Source organism: Amblyomma mixtum, chromosome 3, assembly GCF_055824585.1.
Source record: "Amblyomma mixtum isolate Tamu chromosome 3, ASM5582458v1, whole genome shotgun sequence".
Classification (NCBI taxonomy): Eukaryota; Metazoa; Arthropoda; class Arachnida; order Ixodida; family Ixodidae; genus Amblyomma; species Amblyomma mixtum.
In genome coordinates this window covers 175529197-175547159 of record NC_143014.1, presented here as the reverse complement: position 1 = coordinate 175547159, position 17963 = coordinate 175529197, and the positions used below count along the sequence as shown (strand labels likewise).

The following is a 17963-nucleotide window of genomic DNA, read 5'->3' as shown; positions in this document are numbered from 1 at the left end:
AACACGCATTCTACGCGCGGCGCCGGCGCGACCCGCAGTCCATCGGGCCGCGCGCGCCGACGTACCACATCTCCGCGCTGGGATATTGGTTGCCTCGCAGTTCGCCAGCAGGCGCAGCCTTTCAGATCGGCTATCCCCATCGCCTCGATGAAAATCCTGCGCGAAGACGACGGCAGTTTTTCGCAGATTCCGGGCAGTGCAGGCAAGTTCCGATGTGAAATTATTTATCGAAAAACGCAGACTATAATAAGTTACCCTGTGGTCTGTGCTTGTGCAGAAATAGACCCGTGGTTCGCGCCGGACAATTTTTTTACAACACGGCACGATAAATACGGAACACCCTGTGTATGTCAATACAAACACAAAAATATGTTCTCTGTTCCCGGTACACTGACTGAGCGCTGCGGTAACCATTGTTGACCAAGAGCGCAATATATTTTAACATGCCACAAAAGCAAAGAAAGGATGCACGAAAACCCATGTAAAGCGCGGCGCGCAGCCGCGCGGAGAGCAGGCATCTGGTCGAACAATACATCCACATACCTCCCCTAGCGGGACAGACTTTGGGCCAGTCCGCGCGTGAAGCAGATGTCATGCGAATACCCCCGGGCCTGCGTGTTTCGGTCGTCCAGTGTCATGGAGATCAACAGGCCGTAACTGCGGCCGACCGTTATGGACGTAACTGAAGGAGGAATTGGCGCTACCGTCTGTAATTCGTGGCCGCTGGAAGATATACCAAGTTTCAAGTTTCACTCTCGGCTAACTGGAGAAACTTCCGGTGAGTCCGTAACTGGTCCGGCTATGAAGTAGGAATAGACGATATGCGAAATGCGCAGCGCCATCTCTCGGCGCTCCGAGAACTAAGTCCTCCATGTTGGCACGGTAGTCACGGTACAGAAAACGAAACCGCCGCCCAGCGTTGGGTTAAAACGGCTGCGCTTCGTTTGAAAAGTAAAATGCCAATGCAGTGTTGCGCTACCCTCTCCACTGTGAAAAGACACTACGATGCGTGCCAGAACTAGGCGAGTTCAAGCTTTTCACTTTTCTATTTTTTTACTCCGTCCCAACGTTTTAGTAACACAAAACGCCATGCGAGGTATCATGTGTCAGCACGCGAATCAGTGCGCAGCTTTCGCTTTCTGCGCTGATTTTTGACAAATCTCTCGAGGTGATTTGCGTTTAAATTAAGATAATGACCACAGCCTTTGTTGTCTCTGATCAAAATTAGAAGCCGATTTCGCGCATTTATCAACTCTCCGGTCGGGCGTGAATATATATAGACGCATACTTGAACAACGTAATGGAGGAGGTAATTTTTTTGAGCGGGCCAATCGCTTGTGCCGTGGCGAAATAAGTTCAGCCGCCGCGGTGGCTCAGTGGCTATGGTGCTCGGCTGCTGACCCGGAAGACGCGGGTTCGATCCCGGCCGCGGCGGCTAGAATTTCTTTGGAGGAGAAATTCTAGAGGCCCGTGTACTGTGCGATGTCAGTGCACGTTAAAGAACCCCAGGTGGTCGAATTTTCCGGAGCCCTCCACTACGGCGTCTCTCATAGCCTTGGTCGCTTTGGGACGTTAAACCCCACAAACCAAACCGAAATAAGTTCACTCGAAGAACCATATGTCGATTACTGCTTAGTTTGCTACGTGTTCAGTTAAGTTTTTCCCGTGTTCAATTAGTTTTAGAAGGGCGAGCAAACTCTGTGGACCATATACGCATATGTTATGTGCGTTAAGGAGTCTTTGTGAAGCAATACACCCTACGTATAAAAACTGAGGTGCGAATGGTTTATTTCTTGAAGATTCCTATATCTTCGATATCTGCGGCGACGAAAATCTAAAAAAAAATGAAGCGAATAATATAGCTACTTTATTATGAAGGAGGGACGCATGTCTAAGCTAGAAAGTACGTGGAACAGTGTTCTGAAAACGCTTCAGGCCATCAGATTTTATTATCGTTGTGGCAAGCTCCAACAGCTTGCTTCGCAACAAAGCCATTTGTCCAAGTTTGGGAGTAAGATAATTAAGTTTCGGAAGCAACCGAACATGCTAATTTTGCCCCTGCACACACAGCTTGACCAGCGTATCGAGTCCGTGCATGCACCTACAGCTGTAACATATTTCTCTAATCAAGCCACCGCGGTGGCTCAGTGCTTATCTGAAAAAAAAAAGCTGCGTCTTTGCTTACAATATTTTGAATTATATGTGCATGCCTACTTTCCTCTTGTTAATGTCGACTGACTGCGTCTTAAGCAGGACGCGGTTTCAACGAATTGTGGCGAAAATCAACCGACGCCGGGCTCTGAAACGGTGACGTTGAAAACCGCGGATGCGCATTGCACATTACAGTAAAGGAATCGAATTACGCAGCTGGTCGAGGGTCTTGTGTGATTATACTGCAATGCACGAAGCTCCTGGCGTCGGCGCGAACGAAAGTTCGCACTGTCACAGAAGTTTGTCAACATACGTGCGCACTCACCGCAAAATAACCGCTCGCTACCCTACCAGATGAATTCGCGTACACCTGGGAATAAAATAGCCATGATAATGCGTGATGCTTGAACTGGTGCTTTAATGCGAGCATTAAAACGACAACAGCACACGGTCACGGTTCGACTTTCCAACCCACTTTCGAGTGCGGATTATTGCGATCATCAGCGCCAGACTTCAAGCGAAGCTGAGGATGCGGTAGGAGTAAGCTGGCGCTTATTGAAAGCACCTACATTTGGTCGAAGATCAGCTGTGAAAACAACGCAGCAGCTGAAGCTTGCCTGTTGAAATTCCACTCGCAAAAAGAAAGTACGCATAGCAAACGATGCACCAGCTCGACGAGCTCGACCCCGCCAAGATGGAAACCGGAAGTTATGGGCGCGGTGTTGCCAGACCGCCAAGCAATTTCGCATATCGTCTATTGGCGCTGAACATGAAGATTTGCATTACTGTTTTTTTTTCTTTTCTTTCTCTCCTCTTTCATAAACAACAACCTCCTCCTCTTCTTCCAGACCCACGAGCTAGCAATTATTGCGACGCCGAAAAGGGCTGTGGCCCGCCTTATAAATGCCATGATTGTACTAAGGAAAAAGAAGCAATAGACGATATGCGAAATTTCTTGGTGGTCTGGCAACACCGCGCCCACAACTTCCGGTTTCCATCTTGATTCGGGCGAGCTCATGGAGGAAAGAAAACTAAAAAGAGGCCCTTCGTATTCCCATGCATTAACGAGAATGTAGCGGAAGTGACGTCAAAATTTAGGCTTAAAAAGTCGGGCCACTAGCAACGTTGTTGTTGTTGCTAAGAAAACTCGGGCCATTAGCAACGGCGTACAGCGTCGTTAGCGTCGTTGTTGCTAGGGGCCCGAGTGTTTCTCGGTGGCGGTGGACGGGCTTTCGGCACGGTGTGTTCGGCCTTGCGTGTTAGTCTACATGTCTGGTGTCGTGACGTTACGCACGCATCTAAGATTGCTTTTAAATGCAGCAAATAACCACTCATTTTATATTTTGTTCCTCAAACTTGGTGTCGTTACGCGGAGCGATCGATGCATTGAAATGAATCTCGCGAAAAGGTGGCACTCCAGAACCGCGCTTCGACACGCGAATAAGAGTTGATTGTTTTGATCAGCGAACTTTCGCACCTCACCAAACAGCACAGAAACATGAAGCCGCTCTCGGCGATGCTGAGCTGCGTTTCGAAGGCCACACGGCGGGTGTACGGTAGCCCGAGGAGGAGCTCAGCTTTGAGCGGCGCGCAATGTCGTCTTTCTTCGCCTGGCGTCGGAAAAGGTTCACCGCACCTGTGCGCCGGTCTGTGTCTAGGTGCGTGTTTGAGGGGAGGGAGGTGTAGGAGTGTAGCGGCGAGCGGCGCGGTTTTTTTGATACCTTTCTTTTACGAAGCGCTTGCGACATAGAGTTTCTTACTATTACCTAGAGGGAAAGCTGGCAAGCCGTCTATGGGAGTTTGCATGGAGACCCCACGTGACCACCTCAGCCACCATGGGCGCTCAAAGCATCATGGGGCGGTGAGCTACTTGTTGCGGAACTGTAACTTTTGGCCAAAAAATAATAAAGAAATAAAGCTGTTTGATAGCTACAAACGTCCTAACATTCAATATCTTGTCTAATGATTGCAACAAACGAGCAGAAAAGCATTTAAGTGCAAAGTTTGCCTAAAATAAGACATGACTAGCTTTCCTATTGGCCAAGTGATGAACACTAAAAAAACTAATATTTCGTAATTAACAGGCGCACTTTTAAAAGTAAATATGTTTTCAAAAAAAATGTTGTTGTTTAGATACTTTAAGAGGTTTTTTAATGGCATTTCGGAAGAGTAAAACCTTTTATTGGCGTCGTGTGTCGTCGCGTCTTCACTACTATGGCTTTTGCACACTGCGTTCGCGCGAAAGTCGTCTGCGCACACACGAACTACGTTTTCGGAATGAAACGCCTTAGTACTGCCACTCTGTGTTCCCGAAAAACTACGACTGTGCCGCAACAAGTAGCTCACCGCCCCATGATGCTTTGAGCGTCCATGTTGGCTGAAGTGCAGCGCCGCCAGCTTTCCCTCTAGGTAGTAGTAAGAAACTCTATGGCTTGCGAGCCGCGCGCGATCCCCGCCCCGTAGCTCGGTGGAGAAAGAAGATAGTGAGGAGAGCCGAGCCAACTTCCTGTTGCAGGGCAGCTTCACAAAAAGTGACGTCAGGGCCTCTCCTTAGTTCTTTCCTTCCTCCATGGGCGAGCTCGTCGAGCTGGTGCATCGTTTGCTATGCGTACATTCTTGATATCGGTATAGCCAAGGTCTATTGAAATAGGTCGCGAAGCCGGAGCCCGAATGCGGTCCAGAACCAAGTGCTAGCGACATCAAATTAGGGGTGGAACTAAAGCGCCAAAATGAAATGAGTGGACAAACACGACTAGAAGAGGAAAATAATTAGGACATATTTTGTGTTTCAAAAGCATTCGAAAACAATTGCAGTGATTCCTTTTTAAAATGTTTTAGTTGTGTGCATTTTGTTAGAAAGTATAGCGCTTGCTTTGTAAAAATTTTTATGACAGCGTTCGCTCAGAGCAGCGGCAATGGCAGCGGGACGATGCCAAGGTTGACGGTGCTCTGATGTCATACCCTTGTCATATCTTTTGACCATTCTACTAGCCCTACTTTTTCCTCGTTGCTCATGGAGGAAAGATCGTTGCTTGTTGCTCGAGTTCTTGGTGTGCATCGTTCGTGTACAGTTTCCGCTTTTCCCTTTTGCCAGCGCTTCTGTGTAGTTTCGTTCGGTTGGGTGCGGTTCTGTCGCTTTTGCCCCAAAAGGGCATCGTCTGTGGCCATGGGGCCCCCGTACGCAAAAAAGAGGTGTGCGGTTGCACGATGTGCGAGCGATAACCTGTCTGGCGGCGTCACATTTCATCGCTTCAGCGCTACACCTGCGACATTCAGCGCGACACCTGAGGCGAGGACGAAGGAAAAAGGCACAACGAGAACTGACTACCTAAAAATAGCGTTGGTGGTCGGCACGTCGTGTCTTCTTTCTTCGTTCTCGTGCCGGGTGTCGCGCTGAAGCGTCGCGGCGTTCAGCAGTTTATTTTTCCCGCCAAGCAGCAGGTGCGCTGACGTCACAAATATGACGTCAATAAAACACGTGACTTTAACGTTGCGTTTTTGTTTTAATTATGACGTCACTTTTTAGTTGTCCACGCATTTCGAAGACGGCGCTGGCTGCGCACCATGAGCCGCCATGTTTTGAACGTATGGGCTTCTATGCAGCCTACGCTACCATAATATAGCTGCCATGAATCTTGCGTGTGAAACATGGTGTGAAATTTCAACAGGCAAGCTTCAGCTGCTGCGTTGTTTTCACTGCTGATCTTTTACCAAATGTAGGTACTTTCAGTAAGCGCCAACTTCCTCCTACCACGTCCTGAGCTTCGCTTGAAGTCTGGCGTTGATGATAGCCAGAATCGGCACTGGGAAGTGTGTTGGCAAGTCGAACTCTGTGCCACTATCATTTTAATTCGCGCATTAAAGCACCGTTTCAAGCATCACGCATTATCACGGCTATTTCATTCCCAGGTGGACGCGTATTCATCTGGTGGGGTAGCGAGCGGTTATTTTGCGCTGAGTGCACAGATGTCTTGACAAACTTCTGTGACAGTGTGAACTTTCGTTCGCGCCGACGCCAGGAGCTTCGTGCATTGCAGTATATTCACACAGGACCCTCGACCAGCTGCGTAATGTGATTCCTTTAGTGCAATGTACAATGCACATCCGCGGTTTTCAACGTCACCGTTTCAGAACCCGGCGCCGGCTGGTTTCCGCCGCAATTCGTTGAAACCGCGTCTTGCTTAAGACGCAGTTGAAGCGAGTATTGCGATGTTGTCAGTCGGTATTAACAAGAGTAAAGTGGGCACATATAATTCAAGATATTGTAAGCAAAGACGCAGTTTTTTTTTTCAGATAAGCACTGAGCTACCGCGGCGGCTTGGTTAGAGAAAGAGCGTACAGCTGTAGGTGCCTGCATGGACTCGATACGCTGGTCAAGCTGTGTATGCGGGGGTGAAATTCGCATGTTCGGTTGCCTCCGGCACTTAATTCGCTTCCTCCCAAACCTACACAAATTTCTTTGTTGCGAAGCAAGCTGTTGCAGCTTGCCACAACGATAAAATCTGATGGCCTGAAGAGGTTGCACTACAATGTTGCACGTACTTTCTAGCTTGGAAATCCGTCCCGCCTTCACAATAAAGTAGGTTTTTTTTTCAGACTTTTGCCGCCGGAGATATCGAATGTATAGGAATCCTCAAAAAATAAAGCATTTGCACCTCAGTTTTTATACGTAAGATGTATTGCCTCACAAAGACGCGTTAACGCGCATAACATACGCGGGCGCGATCACGTACGACATTATAAGAAAATAATGTGTGGGATCTTGCAACAACCCCATGGTCCAGAGAGATTGCTAGCCCTTCCAAAACTAATAGAACACGGGACAAACTTAATTGAACACGTAACAAAAGCAGTAATGTGCGTGTGGTTCTTCGAGTGCGCTTAGTACGCCACGGCATGAGCAATCGAGGTTTTTAGATGGAGCGCACTGAGTGCCCATGGCCGCGATTTACCTGCACATTAATGAACGTGCTTCTTCGCGAGTGGAATACACGCTTGAGGAACACAGGCGTAGGCTCGCTCAAAAAAATTACCTTCTCTATTACGTTGCTCAAGTATGCATCTACATATATTCACGCCCAACCGGAGAGTTAATAAATGCACTAAATCGTCTTATAATTTTGATCAGAGGCAACAAAGGATGTGGTCCGTATCTTAATGTAAACGCAAATCACCTAGAAAGCTTTGTGAAAAATCAGCGCAGAAAGCGCAAGCTGTGCACTGAATGATGATGATGATGATTACTTTGGGGTATTCTTGGGAGGGGGTACTAGTCCCGACGTATGTTGGCCAGTAGGTGGCATCACTCTTGGGGACCAGGGGAAGGGGTAGGGGGATGTAGGGAGGGGAGAGGGGAGACTGAATGGCTTGCTGACACACGATACCTCACATGGCATTTGCTGTTACTAAAACGTTGGGACAGAGTAAAGAAAATATAGAAAAGCGAAAAGCTGGGACGCACCTAGTTCTGGCACGCATCATAGTTTCTTTGCATAGTGGACAGCATAGCGTAAGAGCGCATCGTCATTCCACTTTTCAAACGAAGCGCAGCCGTTTTAACCCAACGCAGGGCCGCGGTTTCTTTTTCTGTACCGTACCAACATGGAGGACTTAGTTCTCAGAGCGACGAGAGATGGCGCTGCGCATTTCGCATATCGTCTATTCTGCCAGAAGAAAATAACAGGAACCCCAGTCCAGCACTCTTTTCTTTCGTCTGCATATCACGCAGGTCGCAGTGCAAGACCTGGAAAACGAAGCTTTTCACTCAAGCAAGACTTTCTGGCCGAAGATCTTGTGCGTAAAACTCGTTTTTCGTCGGCGGGTACTCCAGCCAGGCAACTTCTCCTCTTTGTCGACTTCCGGTGGCGCTCCGGTAGCTCGCGCGTTCGCCCATAGAGAAAGATATTGTTCGCCCTCGTGTCGTTACGCTCACCGCCTCGCGCAGCACTACGTAAGTATGTTTTTCTATGCTAGCACGAACCTAAAAACGAGATCAGTGGAACAGGATGGCAGCATCCACAGTGCCATATTCCCGAGGTCACCATTCGACGATGTTTTCTGCCCCCAGTCTATCGGAATGGAGGGCCACCGAGGACTCGGCGGGTGCCCCCAAGGCACTGAACCGATGCAGGCCACCAAGGAGCGGGCGGTTCCAAATGAACCACCCGCCATTGGCACCAGCACGGCCTCCGCCACTACTGCGGAAGCCACCATCATCAGCAACGGGGGAGGCGCAGCCGGTGTTCACGAGGCCCGCGTCGGGGCATCTGCCGGGGGAGCAGTGCCCATGGCCGTCTCCGCACCGATGGCCCTTAGCTGGGACAACACCTGCATCACCATGGAGGATGAGAGTCTGCTGGATGCATTAATGGAAGAGTTGTATTTACACCTGATTAGAGAGTTGGCCTCTTAAATCTGCATGACCCACTGTTTTTTTAGAGAACAGAGCCAATCGAGAAAACAAAGAAGACACATGTGCAAAAGAATAAGTGGACAGCATGCGCCAGACTCTCAACTAAAATTTAATTCAGGTTTGTGCTAGCGACCCTTCGGCTATGCTTGCTGATAGTGAGGTGAAATTTCTGGATTCAGGGTTGTGACGGCAGCATTACTGTGCTTTAGGGTGACCTCTGAGCATCATGTCTTTTTGTTCAATGTACATACGTCATCTTTCCCAATTAAATTTCTTCTTTTGTCCGTGTGTTCTTTAGCGCAGTACACCCCCTTTTTGTAAGGTGGACCTCTTCCTCTCTCTAATGTTTCACTGCCCTTCATCCCTTCCTTCACGGCACAGTTGGGGTGTCCACCAAGAAGTAAGGCAGTTACTGCGCCATTTTTGTTCCACAAAACCAATATGAGATGAGATCAAAATGCTTTGTAACCTGGCTGAAACCAAAGATCCACATTGATTTCTCATACCCTATAATTAGGTAATCTTTCTATCCAAACAGAGTCTCAATATCAAGCCTTCGATCCGGTTCCTCCCTTGGTCTACTCTTCAGTAAAACATGGCACCCTCCCATGATTTCAGACTTGAGTACTGGAGCTTGATAAAATTTTTGTGGAAAGAAGGAAGCTGCTCACCTAAGAAATTTAGAATAGAATGCTGAATGTGTATGGCAGTGAACATGCTTCATATGCCACTGTAAATAATTTGTTCAGCTGTGTTTATAGTGAACTAGAATACTTATAGTATTCTAGCTCACTATAGCTGTGTTTAAACTTCTCCGAGTGGTCGTGCAAGACAACCCAAGGGCAGGGTAGCCGAGCTCTTTCACTGATTTAGATAATGCAGCCTCAGCTGAGAGCCTTTAAGACGAGCCACAAAATAAAGGTCTCTGAAGTTGCCACAGATTTGAATGTCAGCTAACCCTTCGTGGATTATCATGTGTTGCGAACCATTAGTACTTTTTTTAAGCTACTGATAGATAGCTGTTGCGAAAACTGCCTTGTAAAGGAGGTGCGGACCCAGTCACGGTCGCCTCTGAGCAGCTTTTTAGTGAACGCTCCCTGCATTTTTATCTGTATAAAAATGCAAAATAATCGTTTATTTTATTTATTTATTGCGCCTCGTCCCGCCGCAGGTGTGCGAAAAATACGTGAGAACCCGCAATAACAATCGCTTGTGACCATGAAGAAGTTTATGCCAGAAAATTGGATCTGCCCTCACACGACGGAAATTAAGAGAAGGGAGCTGTGGTGAGTTACTCCGTCTGGAAGGAGAGCTGCAAGTTGTGCAAGAGACCGATTGATTGATTGGACAACATTTTTTTCGCCGGAAAGAGCTTGGTAAGAGGTTGCGTTAAGTGGTCGAGAGTACGCAGCCCTCGACGACTTAACCTCTAGTACGAGCAAATTCAATTTTCCCGCTCAAGAAGAGAGAGAAAAGGCTGTTCTTAGCAAACAAAAATATTAACCATGCATCTTTCTTTGTGTTTGACTTTTAAAATTACGCAGATGATATGATTTTGTGGGCATATTAATGACGCAGTATTTCAACTTCAGCACATTGTTCCTCAGAGCATAGCTGAGGCGCTGAGGTTGCTGTAAATGTAGTAGAAGCGCGGAAGGCTGCAGCTCTATCGTAAGTCGCATCACGTTTGTTTTGTAATTCGCGTGAACGTTTTGTTTTGTCTGTCATGTTTTCGACGTACCTTGTGGCTATTGTGCTGCACGCACAATCTGTGACTGCTTAAAAAGTAAGTGCAATGACTCTTGCTTCGTTAGCGTTCATGCGCGTTCAGAGTGCTCGTCTGTCCGTTTCGTTCGGCACGATGCAGTTGGTGGTGGTTGTGTTTTGTGACTGGCCAAAGTCCACACGCGAATTTTACTGGGTTGTTTTTTTATCGTATTAAATTTTCACTGCAGTTTTAGTAAGATGTTGAAGTTTTAAACGGTACCTTCCACATCGTAAAAGAAGCGTCTTTACTCTGCGAACTTGCATGCTTGGTTATTTCGTGGCTTCCCATGCAGTGGCCGTAGTTGTAGTTTTCAAGCGATATCCGGGTAATTCATTTCGTGAAAGTAACATTTTGCTTCAATTTCCCGGCTGTTATATTTGTTACTAGCATTTACGACGTTTGATCGTTCTCTACAGATATGTAAATACAGCTGGAAGCCTCTGGACACCATTATGGATCGATCTCAACGAGCCAGCAAAGAAGATGGCCCTCCCAAACGGCCATCCCGTCTAACGTGCCGAAAGGAGCGGATTAAAGGGGGCACGAAAAAGAGTCAAAGCCTTCCGGTTATAAAAACACCCCTTGAGGACCTTTGTCTAGTACATAACAATTCTATAACGACACCACTGATGCATGGCAGTGCCACTTCATCATCGGATGACGAGGCCTTTGAGCTTGCTCCTAGCTCCTTTGCACAGAAGGACAACCTTTCCGAAGGACCTCCGCAGGCACCAGATTTAAGGCCCAGAGTGGAACTGGTTCGTCTTTCTAGTCTTGTAAAATGTCCCTCATCCACCAGCTTGAACCGGCCTCTCAGTTTTGCTACTGAACAACTGTTGCGACAGACGAGCTGTGTAAGCACAGGGAGTCTCAAGTCCCTGAGTGATGGAACTAATGGTAGTTACGGAAATAAACCTCATCAGCTGGCTGCCGCGGAAAAACCGGAACCATCTGGGTCAACACGCTGTGTTACCGAGGTGAAGAAACTACATCATTCATGGACTGTCTCAGGGGTGGCTGAATTTCAGGACAGTGTTGACTTTTCCCCTGATCAAGCAAGCATTCTTCCCAAGATCTCAACTAAGGATGCTCGACTGAGGTTTGTGAATTTTATGCTGTCTTGTCAAGCTAACTTCAAAGTGTGCAGCATAGTTTGTTCCAATAATGTTTGGGGCATTTACCTTCAGTGTGCTTTTAATGATTTGCAGCTTCATTATAATAATGGTGATGTTGTTGCAGGCATGTGAATATATGTGCTGTTTCCTGGGCATCTGTGAGGGCAGGCAGTGTGCAGGTTTTTTTCATTTAGGGCTGCAGGTAGTAGGTGTTCAACGTTGCAGGAAGCAAGGTTAGGGCAAGTCAGTGCCAGCTAAAGCTTGTACTGAGTATCTTTGAAACGTACGAGTTTTTTTTTTTTTTTTGCCTTTTTTATGTATAGTTTTGGTAGTGAATTGTGCCAAGGGTGGACCATCTCTTCCATTGTTTCCTGTACTGATGAAGGGATAATGAAAAGTTGGGATGCTTTGCTTTTCAGGAGTGTTTCCTGTTGAATGTTGCACGAGCAGATTACCTCTGTTTTATTCCATTGTATATTGACCATTGACTGCACTTGAAAGGTCATGTGTCTGGTGTTACATTAAAAACGTCTTGCTTCTCATCAGTTTCCTTCTGATAAGAGTACATTGCTTATAACTTATAACATAATTTATTAACGCAACACTGAAAGGTTTGTGCATGCTTAGTAACTGCTTTTTAAAAGTGCAAAATGAGATATCACAAATGTTGAGACTTGCTCTGATCTACTGCTGCAATTTGTGCCTTCTTGCTTTCCTACTTGTGATGCAAAGCACTCATTAAAGCAATATGCACTAAACATTTTTTTGTTAGTGCTCTTTTGGTTCAGTGTCAACTTAGCCAAGACTAGCTGCATTTCAGAAGCATATTAACTCCATATACTTCATGGCTTTCACTATGTGGCCATGCACATAATTGCATTTATAAAATCAAGTTTCCTCTGGTTAATTTTAGTCTATGGTTATAAAAGCCTTTGTGTACAAATACAAAAATGTTATTTGTTAGAGTTGTTCTAAAATACATACAAGCATTGAAATGGTGTGAATGAATGAATGAATGAATGAAAAGCAGCTGACACTCTCAGCATTGCAGAGAGGCCATTAGTCAAGTTTCAGTAGTAGTGTATTGGGCATTACAGGGCCTGAACTTTTCTATATGGATGTGTTTTCAGGAGCTATTTGGTTGGAAATGTGAGTGGCAAAGGTTCACTTCTTGGTGAAGAGGAACTGAACCGTTACTTTCCAGACAGAAAGGTCAACATATTTGTGGCTACATGGAACATGAATGGATTGGTAAGCTACATCAATGTGTAATCTGTTATGTTTCGAGAACTTTATTTACATCAAACGCTTAAATTCAGTATTGCACATGCAGCACTGTCAAGGGAGGAGTAATCCAATTGTATGTTTGTTACTTTACATTGACAGAATCAAATATATTATGGTTAAAACGAATAGTGAAGTGAAATTGAAACGAGAAATCACTGAAAAGGCACTCAGATGAACGATGATCTCAAGTTTCTGTCTTTGTTTTTTTTAACCAGTGGCTTCATTTTTGACATCCCACCAGTCCATGCCCATGCATGTTGGTCATGAGCGTGATGTGACTGTGCCATAACCACTGCAGCCAGACAGCTTTCAGCTGCTGTGTGTGTCAGTTTCGAGTTGTGGTGTGGGTACAGCATGCAGACATAAATGACATGGACAGTTCTAGTCTCGTAAATGGCACTGGAAGCGACAAGTAGAATTTGAACTCTATCATCAGCTGGCATTCTTTATTCAGAGCTGAAATTGCTTAGTATTGTAGCCTTACCATGGCATCATTGTCTCCACCTGTTGCTCCATCTTCACAGAAAGCACTTGCAGCACCAATGACTCCTCCAAGTGGGCATGTAAATTGCAACAAAAGTAAAAATGGACTTCCCCGAGCTTGCTTCTTTTAGAAAATGCAGTTGTAAACCCTTCTCAAGCTTTAATTTTTGGACATAAACATTTAAAAAAATTTTTTTAACTTGTTTCAGCTGCAGGAACAAAGACGCTTGTGTAAATAACTCTTTGGCTTGTGATAGTCTCAAATGCTTTTGCACTATTACACCTATAATAACAAGAAATTCTACTTGTACACCAGATGAACATTGCCAGCAATGCTTTCAGAGCAAGAAATCTGAAAGCAGCAAGTAAAAATGCATTGCTGTTGTTTAAAATGAACTGCTCTTTTGTGGACAGCTGGTGCTTTGTTATTGTGCTGTCCAAGTTGCATTTGTGAACAGCCTTTCTGAGTGGCACCTGCTGTGGCGAAGTTCCTTGTATGAGCTCCCTTTGTGTGCTGCGAGCACTGGTAGGTCAACATGCCATTGCTGCCCCTTCCAGTCCCTGTTAGTTTTACATTAGGAATTTCCTTTTCTTTCTATTCTTGTTTAGGAATCTCATGTAGCAGGCATTTTTGTAGTTGGTGTAGTGCATGGTCACAGAAAAAGAAAAAAGAAGAAAAGAAGGGGCAGAAAGCTTCTCACCTTTGGAAAGAAATGGCATGCTGTGCGTCCACTAATGACTGTGGCTTTCTACTTTGCTAGTCTGATAACTAGGTGCATCAGGCACAGACAAGAAAGGTTGGAGGTTCGGTTGATAACAGAAAAAAGTGACCCGATGTGTGTATCTCCTCCGTGGTGAGTAGTGACAACAAAGGCGTGCAACTGGTGCATTCTGTTGCTGGTCAGGGATGTATTTGCAGTCAAGCCACCAAGGAGTAGTCCTTTTGAGTGCTGCAGCCACGTGCACTATTGAAGAAAAAAAAAATTCTTTTTTCTTGAAGGAGTGTAGACACCTAACTTTTGGGTGCTTGTTTTCTTTGTGATGAGGCGTAAGGCATTATTATTCACGGATTACCACGTGGTATCCTCCTACGGCCGCTAAATAATTTATAATTGAATTTCTTTCTTGTGCTGTTTTGGTTTCGACAGCTGAATGATGGCTGTGACGTAAAAGAGAGGTTATAGGTCATGTGAGGCATGAAAAACTGCAGTATAATCGGTTCTTCTACATGCATTGTCATTCCGGCTCTTGAGGAAGGCTGACTTCAACACTGTAGTGAATTAAAACGATGAAGCAGCAATTATGTCGCAGTTTTTTCATGCCTCACATGACCTATAATCTCTCACTGACGTCGCAGCCATCGCTTGAGTGTTTAAACCGAAACTGAAACAGCATGACAGAAAAATTTGATTATAAATTATTTAGCGGTCGTAAGCGAATGCCACTTGGTGATTCATGCATAGTAGTGTCTTCCGCATCATTATAAGAAAGAAAACATGCCACCAAAATTAGGTGTCTATACTCCTTTAACTTTTTGTCCGCCGATGGGGCAAAGAAGTGGCCGTGATAGCGGTGTTACTCACTGCCCCCTTTATATGCATCTACATGGCCTGGCCCACCTGGATCACATGGCTCATGGGGCCTACTTGGCTAATATTTTCAGCGGCCATCAAGCAGACACTGGAATTTTTTGGTTATGGCATATTACACCACCATAGCCTAAGGCGGTGCCGTTTATCCATACAGCTGTCATTGTAAAAGTGATAATTGTATAGCATCTGTACATCATTGTAGCTAATGTTGCTTTTAATCTGTTTCTTAGAGTGCTAGCTTTCAATGGAATGAATACTTGAAGCACCATAATTTTAATGCAGTATTTTTTTAGCTAGGAATTTCAATTTTGTATGTGTGCACTGTGTTGAAGGTAAAGCCAACAAGAAAGCACATGAGCGTAAGAGGAGCTTTGGATATGGGGCGGCATTGGACTAGCAACTAACTCTGTTCTTTGAGAAAGTTCTGCAAGGGACAAGGACACGCATGCATCAACACCATAAGCTCTAGCGTATTACATATCATGCATCACGGGCATGTGCAGAGTATAAAATGTCAAAAACACAAATTCTTAACCAGTAAAAAAAAAAAAAAAACAAGGTTGCCTGACAGAGTATTGATCTAACAGAGTATTGCCTGACAGAGTATTGAAATAAATTAAAAAGAAAAAATCCCCTGTGCCCCTTGGTTTCTGTGGCTGTTGGCTTCTGTCATATTGATTTGTTTGTTTTTTAATCTCACAGGCTTCAAGTAATTCACATTCAAGCTTCATTTTTTTTTTGCGAGCAGCGCTGATCATGTCAAGAATTGAGGAGTGCCACAACCACTCCCTTTTGACAGCATGGACAAGCAGTATTCTTAAATTCTATCATTAATACAATGGCTAGTTTGAGCAGTGTGTATTTTGGCCTTCAAAGTTTTAGCTGTTGTCTAATGTATTGGGCTTTGTATTTGTCATTTTGTATTAGTGTTTGTACTCTTGTTAGTGCATTTTTTTATGTAAAGAAAGCTTATGTGGAAAAGGTTATGAATATGAACAGGTGGAACTGCAGAACAGCGGCCACTTTCACTTGTGCGTCGTTAGTTTTGTTCATGCGTGGGCCTTATTGGGGCTAGAGAACTGTTGATGCACTATGATGGGAAGGAGTATCATAATAGTGTAGAAAATATTTATGTATTTATTTGCATTTTGATTACATTTGCTAGATAAGAAATTACCTCATTAAGCAAATTAAATTTCTGGCTGCTATGGCTGCATTTATCTTCCAGTTTCTCACTTCTTCCATTGCATGATCGTCATTGCTCCGAGCCCACCTTTTTCACATGGCTGCTCTGCACATGCACACCTGTCCTCCTCCAGTTCCACTGGTTGAAAACAAACTACTAGCTCCCACTGCGCCTGCACAGTTCACATGTTAACGGCAGGCGCACTAGACAGATGGCGGCAGCTCTCAAGCACATAATGTGCGTGCCACTTCGCAGGTGCGGTACGCGCCTTGGGAAATCGGATTGCGCCTGTCTCTCCCACGGGCATTCGATTTCAACCAGTTTTTGCCCACTTCCCAGAGGGTACCACATCTTGTGAAAAAGGCATATTATCAATGTTTCAGTGTGGGTAACTTCATGGATGATCTGTAGCTGGAAAAGTATTGCTGGAAAGTTCTTAAAGGCACGTTTAGCCCATACCCATTTGCTTAGGAATTTGGTGCATTGGAATGAAACTTTTTGTAATATTGCAAGAAAGAGAAATGCTGCTTTTAAATATCAGCTGTCGGTTACTTAAAGGCCAACTGCGGTGAAATTTTGTCAGTGCTTTATTCTGGCTTTAATAATCATGTGATCCTTTTTGTCAGGACATCATTCAAATTCATAGGAAGTCTTACTTTCATTTTGTGCCTGAAGCTTCCTCGTTGTACTGCTCACTGCATGATGTTACCAACCATGGCTTGATGTTTAATGTGATCTGAGCAAAAATGTGAACGCAGAAAGAGCAGTAATGAGGAAATGTTTTTGCAATGGTCTGAGAAAACTTTTAAAAACTACAAAGCGAGGACAGAAGTGAGGCATGAACTCCACAAGTGCTTCAGACTTCTAACGACTTCTGACCTTTTTATACAAATACAATATAAGGCACACTGTAAGCACAGCAACCACTTGGCAGTCTCGCCGGGGTTATCACACGACAGCTGTATACCTCATGGCACATTACACTCGCAGTAGAAGTCAAATGAGTGCTGGAAAAAAGGCTTGTTTAAAAGAAAAAAAGCCAGCAAAAATGTGCTTTGTTTCAGCTCTTGTTTGACTTCTGCTGTGTGGGGCGTATGCCTTATGGCAGTGCAGTGTAGCACTGCCAATTGAAAGGGGCATTTGCAAAGGCAAATTAAAGGCAAATTAGAAAGGTTGCACCGTTGTGTGTGACAAGGGTGTTACATCATTCATTTTTTTGCTTGACATTTCTTTTTGTTTAATGTTCGACTTTGCACCTAGTTCAAAAAGTGCTTAACATGATGAAACAGGAATGGTTATATGCAGAAATTAGACATCATGTGGCACCTGTTGAGCAGTGCACAGTTCATGAGCAAGTTGTGTGCTTCCTCACATACATTGATGGCTAGCAGTTTTGATAGTTTATAAACGACATCTACCTGGTGTTTCACAAAATTAGTGAGGGAATGCTTTATTGCCGTATATTTAGCAATGTGTGTGCTTGTGTCTGTTTTAATTTTCACAGAAGCACAGTGTTGGGTGATAACATGATGTTCTTGCTGGTTCTTTTGGAGGTAGTACAGCAAGTTCGAGTGGGGTTAACAGCTGAAGTAGGCATTCAGCCGCAAGTCATGTAGCAGGAAGCTTCGATGTTGTCATGGGCAGGTCACTTAGTTGCAGAGCAGTGTTGTGCCACGATAGGATTCTGTCATAGCTGGCATGATTCACTTGACCCATTGTCAGGACATCAGATGTCCTTGACAAAGGATTGGTTATTCAAGTTGCTAATTACTGCCACTATGCTGTTGCTTTCGGCTATTGTGGCTCATATGCGGCCTTGTGTGAGCATGTGTCTCAGATTTCTTTTGACCACTTTGCGAATATTTCTGGCACAACCCATTGAACAAAGTAGTCTGAAACTGCAATTTTTCTGAAGTTTTAGGCTCTTAACTTTGTCACTTTGTTCATGTATATATGTCTGAATCAAAGC

General features: G+C 45.0%; 2 protein-coding genes across 3 annotated transcripts in view; both read left to right on the top strand.

The window, feature by feature from the left end:
- Positions 1–7957: 7957 nt before the first annotated feature.
- Positions 7958–8847, top strand: LOC149352801 (uncharacterized). The gene is made up of 2 exons (XM_089582001.1): positions 7958–8101; positions 8219–8847. The coding sequence occupies exon 2, from the start codon at positions 8228–8230 to the stop codon at positions 8561–8563; it is 336 nt and encodes a 111-aa protein (XP_089438127.1). The 5' UTR covers positions 7958–8101; positions 8219–8227; the 3' UTR covers positions 8564–8847.
- A 1108-nt stretch (positions 8848–9955) lies between these two features.
- INPP5E (Inositol-3-phosphate synthase) overlaps positions 9956–17963 on the top strand; it is a 21494-nt gene continuing 13486 nt past the window's right edge. Inside the window, exons 1-3 of one of the 2 annotated variants that reach the window (XM_089582000.1) lie at positions 9956–10234; positions 10748–11430; positions 12577–12697. In XM_089582000.1, coding sequence (XP_089438126.1) covers positions 10784–11430; positions 12577–12697 — 768 coding nt within the window. In that variant the 5' untranslated portion in view covers positions 9956–10234; positions 10748–10783. Of the gene's footprint in view, positions 10350–10747; positions 11431–12576; positions 12698–17963 lie in introns of both variants that reach the window. The other variant, XM_089581998.1, reaches the window with a different exon arrangement.